The sequence below is a fragment of the Lytechinus pictus genome, chromosome 5 (assembly GCF_037042905.1).
Source record: "Lytechinus pictus isolate F3 Inbred chromosome 5, Lp3.0, whole genome shotgun sequence".
In the NCBI taxonomy this organism is placed as follows: Eukaryota; Metazoa; Echinodermata; class Echinoidea; order Temnopleuroida; family Toxopneustidae; genus Lytechinus; species Lytechinus pictus.
In genome coordinates, this window is record NC_087249.1 from 48,107,534 (window position 1) to 48,125,332 (window position 17,799).

The 17,799-nt window shown below is 38.2% G+C and overlaps 1 protein-coding gene across 1 annotated transcript in view; it reads right to left on the reverse strand.

Annotated features, from left to right (window-relative positions):
• The window catches only part of LOC129261166 (E3 ubiquitin-protein ligase CHFR-like), a 28,051-nt gene extending 24,866 nt beyond the window's left edge, over positions 1-3,185 (reverse strand). Inside the window, exons 1-5 of the mRNA XM_064099118.1 lie at positions 3,096-3,185; positions 2,444-2,489; positions 1,743-1,809; positions 1,166-1,249; positions 386-462 (exon numbers count right to left, since the gene is read on the reverse strand). Of these exons, the coding sequence (XP_063955188.1) occupies positions 386-462; positions 1,166-1,249; positions 1,743-1,809; positions 2,444-2,489; positions 3,096-3,175 (354 nt within the window). The 5' untranslated portion in view covers positions 3,176-3,185. The remainder of the gene's footprint in view (positions 1-385; positions 463-1,165; positions 1,250-1,742; positions 1,810-2,443; positions 2,490-3,095) is intronic.
• Positions 3,186-17,799: the final 14,614 nt, after the last annotated feature.

Below are 17,799 nucleotides of genomic sequence, written 5' to 3' on the forward strand. Positions count from 1 at the left end.
AAATATTGCCCAAATTGTTGATAGAGTTGTAAATTGTAGACAGAATTGTAGAAACACTGTTAATTGTAGATAGGGTTAAAAATGTACCCTAAAATTAAAAATACAAGAAAGAAAAACGATTTTAAAATGGTAAAATAGACTGTCCAATTTTTTATGCTAATATGTTTGAACAATAATAATCACATTTCTTCAACAGCAAGATAGTGGCAAGTTAAATCACATCTCTAATCAAATTGGTAAATTGCTACTAATTTTTTAGATATTTAATCTTTTTCAGGAACATTAACTATTAGATTATTATACACCATAATTATAAACCTCAATGAAATGGGACTGTTATAATCCTTAGAAAAATATAAAGTATAGAAATCATTACACTGCGTACCTCATCTTTTTTCCTCTTCCTGGAAGCCCCTTCTTCATCATCTTTGTCTTTGAATACATAATCTTCTGTATTTTCATCTGAACAATTAAAATAAGTCAATAGACAATCTTGAAACCCCAACTTACTGTAATTTACACTCAAACCTGTCTATAAAGGGAACCAGAAAACTGGTTACTGGAGGCAGGTGACCTTCATTGTCAGGTTTTATAAAACATTCATGTATTTCTTTCAAATGGTAGACAATTTTGGTGGCTACTACATGTACATGTAAAAACATGTTGCAACTGTAGAGAGGTACTGTACATGTAGCGCCGCAATTGACAGGTTTTTAAATATTCATATCAAACTAATAATACCATTGTCACACACTGTCAACTTTGAATATAAAGCCAAGTGTTACAAGATGACAGATAAAACTTCTTTACATGACATGACTTATCATATTGCTTCAAGGAGGTCTAAGTTTTGCATCTGTAGGCTATTCTAGAATCTGGAGCACCGTGGTCTAGTGGTTCTGCCTCTGGCCATTGAAACGGAGGGTCATGGGTTTGAATCCAAGCCACGTTTAATTTCCTTCAGCAAGAAATTGATCTACATTGTGCTGCACTCAACCCAAGTGAGATGAGTGGGTACCCAGCAGGATTAATTCCTTGAATGCACCCAGTGCCTATAATAATGCGCAATTAAATACACAACTAGATCTGTAATCGTAAATGATGTATGTTATCAAAATTATAAAAGTAAACACACATTCCAAAAAAATCAAGTCAAAAAGAATACCTGGGTCATCCATTTCTTGTGTCTGATCCAGCCGTTCTTGCTCAGCCTCCAGCATTGCAATGTCTTCATATCGGTAAACTATATCTAAAAAATAAATCAATAGAACAGTTTAGTGTTATAGGTTATCAATCAGCAGGAGCTATTGTACAATGAGTTGTATTTAGATGCAACATCAAAAGTCAAATTATGCAAGTTGAATTTCAACTTGCATTTGCATTTTCAAATTGTGTTTGCTTCCCAAATATAAAGGAGAAATTGACAAATCAAAAGCAAACTTCAACACTTAACAGTTACTTAATTGCCAGTTTTATTCAAGAAAAAAATAAACAAAAACAAGACATGATATTGCTTTTCCACTTCTAAAAACCTGTAATTCTGTGTCAAACTTGATCTAAAAATGGAATTATGTTTTGCCATAGAAAATGTCCACAGCAAATAACTTCCATTTTGCAATGGTAAATCAAAAGAATTTTCACATGAAAAGCAAAGAACCAAAAACAGATTTTCCGTTTTGATTTACCGGCAAACGGAATATCCTATTAAATCGTGCTTATTTTTGTTTCTTCATTTTACTTACCTCTAGCCCCTTCTTTGCCCTCTTGGTGTACAACTGCTATTTCATCCCTGTGAAACAGTCTTTGTTTCTGAAAATGTTGAATATCAATACAAAATAAGCCGATTACCATTATCATTTTCTCTTGCAGTCTATTTCTAATCATGGTATAAAATGTGAAAATGCACAAATGTACAGCAAAACTTGATGCGAGAGGCTTGGATGCCATGTTAGTAGGTACCTCTTTTTTGGGGATACATCCTTTTTCATATTCAAACAAATTCATTCATCTTCTTTACTCAATTAATTTACTTCATTTTATTATCCTGTCATCATTATAATGTTCTTATATTTTCATTAATTTACTGATTTATTTCATTTTTTCTGAAATTCATTTTGTCATTTTATTTTGTTTTGTTTTATATTGTATTCATTATATCCATTATTGTTCTTTTTTGTGTGTGTGGGGGGAGGGTAACCTAAACTGCACATGAGCTTACATACATTTAAAACAGGTGGATGTTTTATAAAGCTATTCATAGGTTACAAGCGACCCAATGAACGGCTCATGATCTTTTCTTGTGGTAAATGATAAACACTAGATTTTTCTTTGGTGTTAATGAAGTACCTACATGTAAGAAAAGGTCACACGTCGTTCGTAAAGTCGCTTGTAACTTACAATCATCTTTATGAAACACTTACCAGATACTGTGTATGAAACCTACCTGTCCCTTGCCAATCTTGACTCCATTTAACCACGTACCATTAGTACTGCAGGAAGAAAAACCAAAGAAAGAAAGAAAATGAAATTCAAACGAAGTTCACTGGATTAGAATTTAGTTTTTTAATTGAAATTTTGAAATGGGTTTGGGGCAAATACATAGATTTTTGCTCTTCCCTCATCACTACACATTCATATTTTTGCCATATTCCTAAATGTCCATTGTGTTACGCCACAAACAATAAATTACCACTTGGTTTACACCCACTTTGATACTTTCTGTTAGGTCTAATCCCACACCGTCTAATCATATTTCGTCTACAACCAGTTAATATAATAGCCCATTTTCTATTTTGTTTAATGATCAGTTCATTTTGTCCAATATCCACTTGGTCTATTCAAACACCACTATGGTTAAAAGAACAAATTATGAACGAACTGGAAATTAGACCAACTGGGCATTAAACTTTAGACTACCGGTTTATAAGTATTGGACTTGGACCAAGTGTAGTATACCTTTTATAGACCAAAAGCCATTTGGACCAAATCGATAGACCAAGTGGGTTGGCCCATGTGGTAGTAGACCATCGAGAAGACCAAGTCAATATAGACTCACAAACGTCCCTAAAATGAAATGGAGTTTAAATTTGACCAACCTTGTATCCTCCAGCCATATAGTATTGTTTTTCCTGGAGAGATTGCAATGTTTCCCTGATATGAATTTATTATCCGGCATTGACAGGTCACAGGCTACGTAGAAGAAATGAAAAAAAAATCATATTGTAATATTTGACATGCGACCAGATATCTTATTATCACACGACAGCACATTGTCTCGCCCAAACACACACACTATTTTTTTTTAATATCCCATTATCAGTAGAGGTGCTAGGGGGCCTGGTAATAATGTCGGACGGAATTTAATAATAGGAGCTGCTGATATTTTGTTACAATACAGATTATAGAGATGGAGGGCATGTGCATTTGTAATGTTACATGGATATCAACTTAAAGGTCAAGTCCACCCCATAAAAATGTTGATTTGAATCAATAGAGAAAAATCAAACAAGCATAATGCTGAAAACTTCATCAAAATCGGATGTACATGTAAAATAAGAGTTATGACATTTTAAAGTTTCGCTTATTTTTCACAGAACAGTTATTAGTCCGGGTTATAATTGAGCAAGGTGCCACAAGAAAAAGGAGAAATTTTCATATAGTGCTTCTAGACCAGTTTTTTACGCTGAATATGAATATACATGTATGAGGTAACCAGGCTGTATCCTGAAAATTAACCCGTGAGGGCGCTTTTTTCAAAATGGCCGCCAAATTTTCAGAACATTTGAATTTTCGTACATAGATTTTGACATAAATATTCCATTGCCACAAAATTAGTGTCATATGAAAGACAAATAAATTTTCTACAATTTGGTACTATTTATAGGGGATAAGTAGGTCATTTGGCTGAGATTTTAAGTAGAAAACTGCATTTTTTGTCATTTTTTCCCAAAAATTGAAAATTTTGCAAATACATGATTTTACATAATTCTGAGAAAAATGAATGAATTACCTTGAAATGTTCCAGAAAACTTTATTGATATACTATTATCATGTGGATGAAATTCCAACTCTGTATCATTCTTCTTAGCAAATTTATAAGGTATCAAACTTGAATACTTCAATTTCAGAAATGTCGCTTTTTGTATGCATTTCCATAGACTAATACGTATAACATGTACTGTACATGTATAATATGTATAATGTATAGTTTAATAAAATTTAAATGCAATTATCTCCGCTATTTAACCACTTGGAGAGTTAAGAGTAGGCTTTTCTCTATCAGCTACATAAAACAAAATGTTAATTGGCACATCAAGGCCTGACCCTCTCATGGGGTGGGGGTGTCGAAGTCACCCCCCCCCCCCCTTGCCCTTGGCTATATCATGTTGTTGTATATTGCCTATTTGTTGGAAAAATCTTTTGGAGCACCCATTGAAGCAAAAACAGGCATTTCTGCTATACAGTACAGTCACTTTGATTGCTTTGAAACCACTTGGAGAGGAAAGAGTATATAGGCTTTGTTCTACCAGCTACATGTACATACAAAGTGGCACATCGAAGCCTACCACTCTCGGGGGGGGGGGGGGGGGGTGGTTTGCTTAATATTGCCAATTTATTTGAAAATTCACAATTTTGGACCCAACATTGAGGCAAAAAATCGTTTGTGCTTTGTTGTACACCCCATTTTATTGATTTGAAACCACTTAGAGAGGAAAGAGTAGAGTTTGTTCTACCAGCTACATATAAATAAGCACTGGCACATTGAACCCTAGCCCTCTCATGGGCTGTCTAAGTCACCCCCCCCCTCTATATCATGTATATTGCCGATTTATTGGATATTTCTCCATTTTGGATCACCCATTCAGGCAAAAGCGCGTTCCTACTATATAGTACAGCCAATTTTATTTTCTTGCAATGAATTGGAGAGGAAAGATTAGGCTTTGCTCTATCAGCTACATATCAAGAAGTGTTGGCAAATCAAAGCCTATCCCCTTCAGAATGTTCAGGGGGCTGTAGAATTTACCCCACCAATTTTCGGTAATTGACTATCTATTGGACAGTCACAATTTGCATCACCCATTGAGGCAAAGGGCGTTTCTACTACATAGTACAGCAAATTTCTTTTCTAGCAATGACTTGGAGAGGAAAGAGTAGGCTTTGCTCTATAAGCTACATATAAAGAAGTGTTGGCAAATCAAAGCGTATCTCCTTCAAGCGGCTGTAGAAGTTACCCCACAAATTTTCGGTTTTTGGCTATTTGTTGAAAAGTCACCATTTTGGAGCCCCCATTGAAGCAAAAAGGCGTCTCTGATATATAGTTCTGCCACTTTTATTGCCTTGAAACCACTTAGAGAGGAAAGAATAGGCTTTGCTCTATCAGCTACATAATTTTGTGCTGGCAAATAAAAGCCTACCCCCTTCTGGGAGCTGTCGAAATCACCCCCTCACCCCTTTGCGTTATTACCTATTTATTGGAAATTCACCTTTTTTGAGCCCCCATTGAGGTAAAAAGACATCTCTGATATAAAGTTCTGCCACTTTTACTGCCTTGAAACCAATTAAGGAGGAAAGAATATGCTTTGCTCTACAAAGAAGTGCTGGCACATTGAAGCTTACCTATCTTGGCGGCTGTCAAATCACCCCACCCCTTTTGCATTATTGCCTAATTATTTGAAAATTCACAATTTTTGAGCCCCCATTGAGGCGATATGCACTTCTGCTGTATAAAACACCCAATTTCATTTTCTTGAAACCACTTGGAGAGGAAAGAGTAGGTTCCCATCTTTCAGCTATATATAACGAATTGCTGCCATATCGAAACCTGACCCACTTCAGGGGACTATATAGATGTTACCCCACCCTTTTTACGATTTTTCTCCAATTCATTGGAAAACTCGCCATTTTGGAGCCCCATTGAGGCAAAAAAGTGTTTCTGGTATATAGTAGAGCCACTTCTTTATATGTAGCTGTTAGAGGAAAGCCTACTCTTTTCTCTCCAAGTAGTTTCAAGGCGGTAATAGTGGTAGAACTATATATCAGAACCGCCTTTTTGCCTTAATGGGGGCTCCAAAATGGTGAATTTTCCAATAAATAAGCAATAATGAAAAAGGGGTGCACGATTTCAACAGCCCTCTGATGGGGATAGGCTTTTATTTGCGAGCATGTCTTTATATGTAGCTGTTAAAGCAAAGCCTAGTTTTTCTCTCCAAGAGTTTTCAAGGGTGAAAAAAGGCAGAAACATAATCAGAAATGACTATCTGCCCCAATGGGGGCTCCAAAGTGGTTATTTTTTCAATAAATAGGCAATAATGCAAAAGGGATGGGTGATTTCGACAGCCTCCTGCTGTTTGCCTGCACTTCTTTATATGTGGCTGATAAAGCAAAACCTATTCTTTCCTCCCTAAGTGGTTTCAAGGATTTAAAAGTGGCAGAACTATATATCAGAAACGCCTTTTTTCCTCAATGGAGGCTCCAAAATGGTGAATTTCAAGGGGGGGGGGGGGGGGTAATTTCGACAGTCCCCTAAAGGGAGTAGGCTTTTATTTGCCAGCACATCTTTTTATGTAGCTGATAAAGCAAAACCTATTCTTTACTCCCTAAGTGGTTTCAAGGCAGTAATAGTGGCAGAACTATATCAGAAATGCCTTTTTGCCTAAATGGGGGCTCCAAAATAGTGAATTTTCCAATAAATATGCTATAATGCAAAAGGGGTGGGGTGATTTCAACAGCCTCCCGGAGGGGGTAGGCTTTTATTTGCCAGCACTTCTTTATATGTGGCTGATAAAGGAAATCCTATTCTTTCCTCCCTAAGTGGTTTCAAGGCAGTAAAAGTGGCAGAACTATATCACAAACGCCTTTTTGCATAAATGGGGGCTCCAAAATGGTGAATTTTTCAATAAATATGCTATAATGCAAAAGGGATGGGGTGATTTCAACAGCATCCCGGAAGGGGTAGGCTTTTCTTTGCCAGCACTTGTTTATATGCAGCTGATAGAGCAAAGCCTACTCTTTCCTCTCCAAGTCATTGCAAGAAAATGAAATTGGCTATATAGTAGAAACGCACTTTTGCCTCAATGGGTGATTCAAAATGGTGTAATTTCCAATAAATAGGCAATATACATGATATAGAGGGGGAGGGGTTGACTTAGACAGCCCCTGAGAGGGATATTTTTCGATGTGCCAGCGCTTCTTAATAATTTGTAGCTGATAGAGCAAAGCCTACGCTTTTCTCTCAAAGTAATTGCAAGAAAATAAAATTGGCTGTATGATATAGAAACGCCCTTATGCCTCAATGGGTGATCCAAAATGGTGAAATTTCCAATAAATAGGCAACATACATGATATAGAGGAGGGGGTGACTTAGACAGCCCCTGAGAGGGCTAGGGTTCGATGTGCTAGCGCTTATTTATGTAGCTGGTAGAACAAACTCTACTCTCTCAAATTAATAAAATACTATTTAAGCACAAACGCTTTTTTGCCTCAATGTTGGGTCCAAAATGGTGAATTTCCAAATTCAATGGCAATAAGCAAAAGGGGGAGGGGTGACTTCCCCAGCGCCCCCCCCCCCCCCCCCCCCGAGAGGGGTTGGCTTCGATGTACGTGCCACTTCTTTTGATATAGCTGGTAGAACAAACATGACAAAGCTTACTCTTTTCCTCTCCAAGTGGTTTCAAAGTAATTAAAGTGGCTGTACTGTATAGCAGAAATGCCTTTTGCCTCAATGGGTGCTTCAAAAATAGTGATTTTCCAATAAATAGGCAATATACAACAACATGATATAGCCAAAGGGGGTGGGGGGGGGGGGGGCTTCGACACCCCCACCCCATGAGAGTGTTAGGCCTCGATGTGCCAACATTTTGTTTTATGTAGCTGATAGAGAAAAGCCTACTCTTAACTCTCCAAGTGGTTAAAAAGCGGAGATAATTGCATTTAAATTTTATTATACATATTATACATGTATGTACAGTACATGTTATACGTATTAGTCTATGGAAATGCATACAAAAAGCGACATTTCTGAAATTGAAGTATTCAAGTTTGATACCTTATAAATTTGCTAAGAAGAATGATACAGAGTTGGAATTTCATCCACATGATAATAGTATATCAATAAAGTTTTCTGGAACATTTCAAGGTAATTCATTCATTTTTCTCAGAATTATGTAAAATCATGTATTTGCAAAATTTTCAATTTTTGGGAAAAAATGACACAAAATGCAGTTTTCTACTTAAAATCTCAGCCAAATGACCTACTTATCCCCTATAAATAGTACCAAATTGTAGAAAATTTATTTGTCTTTCATATGACACTAATTTTGTGGCAATGGAATATTTATGTCAAAATCTATGTACGAAAATTCAAATGTTCTGAAAATTTGGCGGCCATTTTGAAAAAAGCGCCCTCACGGGTTAATTTTCAGGATACAGCCTGGTTACCTCATATATTCATATTCAGCGTAAAAAACTGGTCTAGAAGCACTATATGAAAATTTCTCCTTTTTCTTGTGGCACCTTGCTCAATTATAACCCGGACTATATGTATATGCACAACTCAGTAACATGCAAATGACAGTCGATGATGTCCATCAATAACTCTTTCTTTTGTTTTTTATTGTTTGAATTATACAATTTTTCATTTTTTACCAATTTGACATTTAAAACAACTTAAATGAACCACATAAAATTAAACAATATCAATTCCACAAGTTCAGGAAGGAACAAAACTTGATTTCACATGACAAGGGGGATAAAATCAGAATATTTCATATAAACAAATATAAAAGAAATAGTGAGTGGGTGACGTCATCAGTCTCCTCATTTGCATATCAACCAGGATGTGCATATCATTTGGAAAATTACGCCAACTTAAAAATGTCATTACTTTCTTAATATTTTACATCCAAATTTGATGAAATTTTCAGTGTTTTGCTTGTTCGATTTTTCTCTTTTTATTCTAATCAATTTTTGTTGGGGTTGACTTGTCCTTTAAGTATCAAGATAGAGTCTGCAGCCTCATAAGCATCTTGCAGCTTTAAGGCTAAGCTCCTACATATAACAAAGAAAGCAAGATGGCTACATAAACATCGGCAAGTTTTTTCCTGCGTTCTCAAAATATATATATATTTTTTTAGGAATAGGGCCTAGGCTAGGCCTATTTGTTTAAAAATGAATTCAACATTCTATAAATGTGAGAAATGAAGTTAGGGCTTACCTCTAGCATGTTTAGGCCCTAGGCCTAGTTTAGTATCCAATGTCATGAACTAACGTTAAAGTGTAAAGCCTCGTTTTAACACTAACATGACTACAGTGTGTTAGAGAGTCAAAAGGGGCCTAAGCTTTCGATCCTAGCAGAATCTTCGTCGGAGATTCTGCTAGGATCGAAAGCTTAGGCCCCTTTTGACTCTCTAATTTACTCCATTGGCTCTTTTTTTAGATAAGCAGTTTTCAGCAGCTTCTTTTTGCCAATGACTACAGTGTGTATCATCCTCATCATCTGTAGTATGATTTATGTGTGGATAACAGACAACGATTACGATGCCCCCGAGATTTTTAACTTACTTTCCCTGTAAAAGATCTAGCCCTAAATCATGTATTAAATGAGCTAACTTCGGGGTAACTTTACAATCCAATGTCATAATTAATTATGGGAGCATGGACATGATGGATACAAATTAGATTCTTTTTGGTCAAGCAAACATTTTGAAATTGTCTTACATCCACGCCCAAACTGTACCATATTTGTTAGACTTTTAATAATGCATCAAGTGTGTACGACTGGGAGATCTACAGGCAGTATAGGCGCACGGCCAATATGGGAGACTCTCTCCAATATGGGAGACAATCTCTCATATTAGAGACTTGCTTTGCAAAAGAACAAAAGAAACAACACCAACAAAAACATATTTTTTTCCACCAAAAATTTTGTCTCACTGAGGTCAGAAGCCCATTTGTTTTGTGTGTGGATGACAACAAAAATCCTTATCAAAACAAAAGTAGACGGTGAAAAGGGGTAATTTTTCATGAGGAATCTGCTTATAACATTTTTATTTGCCGCCAAGGTAAGCCTTTTGCAGCAAATGTAAACAAAGGAAATAAGTAATAAGGAGGAGGAAAGAAAGAATGAAGGAAAGAAAATGTTTCCTTCATTCTTGGAAAGAAAGAAACAAAGAAAGAAGAAAACAGGAAGGAAGAAAGGGAAAGAAAGTATGAAAGAATAAGGACAAAATGGAATAAATAATGAAAGAAAGAAAGGAGGAAAGAGAGGGAGGAAAGAATGAAGGGAGGCCAGAATGAAAAAAAAGAAGAAAATAATGGAAGGAGAGAAAGAACGCAAATAAAAACGAGTGGAAGGGAGAAGGAATGAAGGAAATCAAAAAAAGGAAATGTAATAAAGGCAAGTAAGAGAAAGGAAAGAAAGAAAATGAACAGAGAGAGAAAGGATCAGGAAATAAAAATAGATATGTAACAAAAAAGGGCAAGAAGGAAGGATAGAAAAGAAAGAAAGGAAAAAGTTCAAACTTCAAGCAAATAAAAACAATCCAATCATATAACAAAAATCCTAATGATATATGGTGTTCTTTTAAATATATTTTTAAAATTAAAAAAAAACTAAAATGTTTTAGGAATGAATAAAATACGGGACGTCTGGTCACCCTGGTCCTGGCCGAGTCAATCCGACGTTTGCATGCACTCAGCGCGATCTAGCTCGAGACTCGACTGGCTCGCGATCGCTCGTGTACGTCCGTACATGTACTGTAGCGCCGATGTATTAGAGCATGCGCTCAGAGGGCGAGAGAGGGGTTTCCCCACTGATCTCTCCCCTAACTGGATGGGAACAATAACGCTGATTGGCCAATTCCGTGTTGAAGCACCGGAAGTTGTACCTTCGCACGCGGAGTTCCCCCAAAAAGCCAAAATCGAAGTAGAGTAAACGTACACGGCAATAGTGTCAATTCGTAATTATACTTACCAGATCAACTCGTATTACAGCACTTTTCAATGTGAATTTATACGTGATACAAAGTTAAAGATGCCGTCCTGTGCTGCGTATGATTGCACTAATCGGGACGACCGTGGAAATAGAGAAAAGGGGATTACTTTTCACAGGTAAGACAACTGCATAGTCGTAGACTTTATGTAGTCCCATGTGCTCAAATACAGTGTGGTAATTCTAAATGGCCAGAGCAAGTTTCCAAAACTTTAAAACTCCAGGGGGGGGGGGGGTTATCGATTGTTGTGATTTCTCTGGAAGCGTGAATTTAAACCATTAAACCATGATTTAAATAAATATTCAGTTTATTCATATTCATAACTGTCACCAAGTTTTATGAGTTTATCAGTTATATTAATTTGGACAGGAGAATATCACGAAAATCAATGAATTGCTTATTATAGCGCGCATGTCCAGTATTGTCCTCTAACATCTCACACTTATCATTAGATTACTTGTTAATATTGTTGTAATGCTATTATTAAATTCTAATGAATGCTGTTATTGTGTTTCAGATTTCCACACTGCAACCTGGACAGGCTTAAAAGATGGGTAGCCAACACAAGGCTACTCAATTGGACACCAACAGCAAGATCTCACCTGTGTTCTACACAAGTATTTAGGGGGGTCCACCTGAATTTAGGGGGGACGCAGGAAACAAAATTGACAAGCAAAAAAAAAAAGGTTATCAACAGAAATTTTAAGGGGGGGTCCATCCCCACCTAAAATTTAGGGCGGACAGGACCCCCGCTTCCGCCGCCTATACTATGAACAAACTGGGGAGAGGATAATTGAAGAGGGTGGGTGTGACAGAGGGAGAGAGAGACGCTCTTAAAAGGGCGAGTCCACCTCATGGAAAAGGTGATTTGAATAGAGAGAAAAACCACACAATAATACTGAAAGTTTAATCAAAATCGGAAGAAAAATAAGAAAGTTATGACATTTTAAAGTTTCACTTAAGCGATGAAATTTTCAGTGTTATGCTTGTTTGATTTTTCTCTATGTATTCAAATCAATTTTCTTTTTGGGTGGACTTGTTCTTTAAATAAAAGAGGGTTTCAAGCCCAGTATAAGCCTGCATAACCTAGAAAGTCCTCGCCCTATCCCTAAGATGTTATGTGGCAATGCCTCCAAAATATCCTTAGACGAGTCAAGGATTTCATCCATTCTTCCTCAGTTGAGAAAAACACCAACCCCTTCAAAATTATGTTTCCGAAATGTACTGGGACAGTACCGGTACCATGGTTTCAAGAAAATTGAGGATTCTGGCACCTTAAATATATGAAGTTTTGTATGAAAAGCAATGAGAGATTCAGTGTGCAGACAGCTAGCGTACCGCTCCAATGCACATGCAGTGGAGCGATCGCGTTCCTTTTGGGGGAACTGGTATGGCGGACAATAGAACTTGCGGGCTTCAAACAAAGGACCGTCCCAGCATATCCAGTTAGGGGAGAGATCAGTGGGTTTCCCCAGCTAGCTAGCTCCTTCGTCAATTAGTAGCGCATGCGCAGATTGTAGTTTAGTAAGTAAGATGGCAGCCCCAATCGAACGGGACCGCTGGCGATAAATTGGCGCTGATTTGACATGTTTCCACTGTTTTTTTACTGGTATGACATTGTATGAGAGATAATTGGCCGATAATTGCAATTTATCAAAAAATTATTAAACTTTACTGTCAATTTATCTTTTTCATTTTCAAAACAACCACTTGCCCGATCGGGCAATTGACTTTGAGAAATGCTTGCCTGCACGTCATTTTCACTTGCCCCGGGCAAGCGGGTTTGTCGCGCCCTGCTTATTTTCATATATATTTATGAAATAAAGACAAAAATCGATGAGCCCCGTCTGGGGGAGTTTGCATTGTACCTCCCCTAATGGCGGCGACACGCTAGCGAGCCTTCTGTATACGAGGAGAAATTTTAAAAAATTAAAAAATGTAGAAAAACTCCTCGAAACCGACGGCTGCCGGCTGTCTAGCTGTTGATCAGCATTACCATGGTAGTTACCTGACCCCATAAACATAGGGTAAGACACAACCAGGTAAAAATAACCTCCAAATAAAGAAGATATGGCTAAAAATGTGATGTACGTATAATTATGTCGTGTATATGTAGAGGAGATCAGAAAAATTGCGAACTAGTTTGCTAGTTTGACACGTTGTATAATATATAGAGAGATGAGAAATTGCGAACTAGTTCGTTCGCAATCTCGTGTATTTGTAGAGGATATAAGAAAAATAGCGAACTAGTTCGCTAGTTTGACACGTTGTAATATAGAGAGATGAGAAATTGCGAACTAGTATGCAACAATTGACCGTCATGTATTGATTATTTAGGGTATGTAGAGATCAGAAAAATTGCGAACTACATGTAGTTCGCTACAGTTTGACTCGTTGTATAGTCTAGAGGAGATGAGAAATTGCGAACTAGTTCGTTCGCAATCTCGTGTATATGTAGAGGATATCAGGAAAATAGTGAACTAGTTCGCTACAGTAGTACAGTTTGACACGTATAATATATAGGCTAGAGATGAGAAATTGCAAACTAGTTTGCAATAATTTCCCGTCATGTATAGATTATGTAGAGATCAGAAAAATAGCGAACTAGTTCGCTACATTGCCCCCTCGTATATATATAGGCCTATAGAGGAGATCCGAAAAATAGCGGACGAGTTCGCTACAATTCCCCCTCGTATATTTTTTATATAGGCCCTAGGCCTAGATCTAGAGCCTAAGGCTAAGGGCAAAGGCTAAGTTAGACTTAGAGGAGATCTGGAAAATAGCGAACTAAGTTAGGAGTTCGCTACAATTCTCCCTCGTGATTATTTATATACAGATCCGAAAAATTGTGAACTAGTTCGCTACAGTTTGACACGTCGTATAAATTATAATGTAGACTGATACAAGGAGATGGTTACAAATTTTGACGCTTATATATAAGTTAATAAGCGAGCGTCGCGTAACGTTGGGGAAGTACAATAAGAAACAAGATGGCGGCGTAAACATCGGGCAAGTCTCTTCCGTCTTTTCACAATATTTTTTCATATTTTTGATGAATTCTTGTTTTAAAAATAACAACGAGAGCGTAGAAATGTCGGAAATGAAGTTTTATCCCATAGGCCTATGTACATGATTTAGAGCTAGATCTTTCAGAAGGAAAGTAGAAATCTAGGGGGTGAAAGTTTCAGGTTTTGGCTTCCATTGTGGCTTATTATAATCACTCGGGTCGCGTTCGCGTTCGAAATCACTCGGGTTTGGGATTTTTGGCGATTTTTTTTATAACGGTGTCTTCAATGGGACAAACACGCTGGGAAAATGAAATGAAATTGAAATTCTAGTTTCGTGTTAAGCTGACAAGTGCCTCAAATAAAATGCACCCGCCTACTGTTTAACATAACAAACAAGCAAATCAGCCATGTGGCTCAACTATCCGAGAATACATCCAGACTTCTACTATTTTTATACGAGGACTCCGAGTCGGAACTTGCCATATCTGCCACATCGATATGACATCGCAGGGGCCGCGGAACGGTTTTCAAAGTGGGGGGGCTGAGCCAAAAGTGGGGGGGGGGGGCTGACCATGCAAAAAATCACAATCATATGGTAATTTTTACGTTTTTGTACACGGTTTTGGAAAAAAGTGGGGGGGCTGAAGCCCCCCCAGCCCCCCCCCCCCCCCGCTTCCGCGGCCCCTGCATCGTCATTCCCATGTGCGGACATGCATGCCTGCATGCAATGGCCCCAAGGCGGAACCCGGCCACGGTTGGACACGGCGTGCATCGGTAGCATGGAGCAAGGTAACGTGAGTCGAGCCGAGTTAGATCCCACGTTACAGTGCCAGTCAGTCCGCAGCTCGTCCAAAAGTATTTAATTCAGCGGTATGCATAGCCAGCCATCCGTGGTTTAATGCATATATACGTAATTAGACCAAGAGCTTCGGTCTCTGCAATGTTCGTTGTTCCGCTGAACTCCGTTAGCTCCACTCACCAATACAGAGACGGAAGTTCTAGCTCGATCTGTACAGGGACTCAATGGCCATATGTTTATGCATTAAGTTCCAATAAAACGGGGAAGTGAAGTTGCGCGACAGCCGAAGCAATTAGTTACTGTTGTTTCCCCTTTTAAGTTTATTTTCCCTTTTTTTTTTGGTGCATTTTAGGACAAAACGGAATAATAATCTTTATTTGATACAGTTCTTTTCATATATTTTTATGAAATAAAGACAAAAATCGATGAGCGCCGTCTGGGGGATTTGCATTGTTAACCCCGTAATGATGGTTGCACCATAGCGAGCCGTCTGTGTACGAGGAGAAATAAAAATGTTAAAAAACTCGAAACAGATGGCTGCCAGCTGTCTAATACATAATGAGCTTTGAGGACGATCTTTCCGATAGGCGTTTTAAAATTCTGCTCTTAATTACTGTCCATTTCTCATAAAATTTGTCTTATTTTATAGATAAAATGGCCATATCATGTTTTAAGTAACTGGAGACTTAAAAATTTCCCTACCTAAATTCTCGAAACATTGCATTAGGTGATGTGCTTAATTGATCTTCTTTGTGCTCGCGTGCCAAACGTATACGTTGAGCTGAACGGGGATCAGTCTTTCTCTCTCTCTCTGTCTCTCCTACCTTTCCGAAATTAAAACGGTCCCTCGATCGGACATAGTTATTTAGACGCAGGACAAATAATGCTCTGACAACCAAACTAACTTTTCGTCAGCATCAGTAAAAATGTGAATGGGCTTTTAAAAACTAATACTTAAACTGATCTAAAATTGATCTTAGATCGATCTTAAAATTGATTTTGGAAATCGATTTTAAATTAATTTTAAAATCGTAATTGTACCTGTTCTAATTAACCGATTTTAAAATCGGCTCCCGATTTTACCACAATCGGCGATCACCTGCCAATCTTCGATCATGCCCCTTGAAGGGAAAATCGGATATAAAATATCGGCGTAGATCACGTTACCTTGCTCCATGCTACCGATGCACGCCGTGTCCGACCGTGGCCGGGTCCCTCCTTGGGGCCATTGCATGCAGGCATGCATGTCCGCACATGGGAATGACGATGTAATATCGATGTGGCAGATATGGCAAGTTCCGACTCGGAGTCCTCGTATAAAAACAGTAGAAGTCTGGATGTATTCTAGGATAGTTGAGCCACATGGCTGATTTGCTTGTTTGTTATGTTAAGCAGTAGGCGAGTGCATTTTATTTAAGGCACTTGCCGGCTTAACACGAAACTAGAATTTCAATTTCATTTCATTTTCCCAGCGTGTTTGTCCCATTGAAGACATCAAATCGCATCGAAATAAAAAAAATCGCCAAAAATCCAAAACCCGAGTGATTACGAACGCGACCCGAGTGATTATAATAAGCCTCCATTGTGGGTCTATGGGATAGAAGGCCTGGCTTCGTATGAGATTGAGAGTGACCTTATGTTCGTAAATGATTTTTACTCTCTAGAAGCCGCCTGGCTACTCTGGCAGCGGCAGAGCTTCCGGCCAGTTGCCGGTAGATCTCCGCTGTCGATGTAGCCTCTTGTCGAGGCCCTGGCGGCTGCTTCCGGAGCGAAGCGAGGGCTTTCCTAATTCGCGAAGCGAATTAGGCCTGGCGCGAGCCAGGGCCTCTTGACATCTGAACTGAATTATATATTCATGAGGAACGTCTTCCTAATGAATATACATGAGTCATGATATTACCGGTCACCGAGTAAACCAATGAAATGTCAGAGCTGTTTCGTCTTGGGTTCGGAATACTATATAGTAGGCCTAGTCCACTATTCTGCAGGGGATTAATTTAATTGCGGGACACTAAAGGTAGGGTGTCTGAAGCCACACTGAAAAGTGTCAGCATAAAACAGGCTAATTTAGGGGAAAATATGGCACATTTTTTCGGGGAAGTTCAGGCTACTAGAAAAATGTGATCTGAATTGATTATTAACTTGTGTTTGGCATGTATGGAAAGAGAAAATACAGGGGCATCTTTTGACAGTAAGGACAAGTTTATATGATCATTTTAAATAAAGATTTAGAGATAGATTGCAAACCCTTATTTTTGTGTGTGTTGAGATTGCCATTTCTCCATGCGTTTTCTATGGGAAAATGACATTTCTGTTTTGCACAATTTTTTTCACTTTGTCGCAATTTTTCATTGTGATCTGGTTTCCAAATATTTATAAAAATCATACCATCAGATAGAGCATAAAAAATCCTATTGGACTCTTTATGGACAAGTTTTTGGCATTAATAATAAATTTATAACAGCTCTCGGAAGCTAAAATTTTGGATTTGTGTGTGTCCATTTCTTAACTACACAGTCTATGGCAGAGAAATGCTGAAAATTGACCTAATTTCATTCTTCTTTTTTGCAGCCAATAATGGGATTTTTTTCAAAAATGTTACATTTCTGTCAGTCTGAAGGTCATTTCTCTTCAAATTCACAAAGAAAATGTGATATTTTCTTGAAATAAGAAAAATAATTTTTTTCTCCAGACACCCTACTAAAGGGGATATAACCAGCAAAATGCTAGTGGTACTACTACTACTACTACTAATAATAATACTACTGGCCGTAACAGACCCATCACCGCCCCGAAACTTCCCGGGAGATACTGCTCAGCCGCTGGTCAGACTCGAGTCAACTCCTAACCAACTCCACCCCAGCTTCCCTCACTGCTGTGGTCGTAAGTGCCTAAGACCACAGGGTATGGGTAGCTTGCACGCGCGCGTCCCAAAATGGGGAGATCGCGAACGGACGGCCGTACGTTCGCAAGGGGCCTTGCCTGCGTGGAAGCCATCTTCATC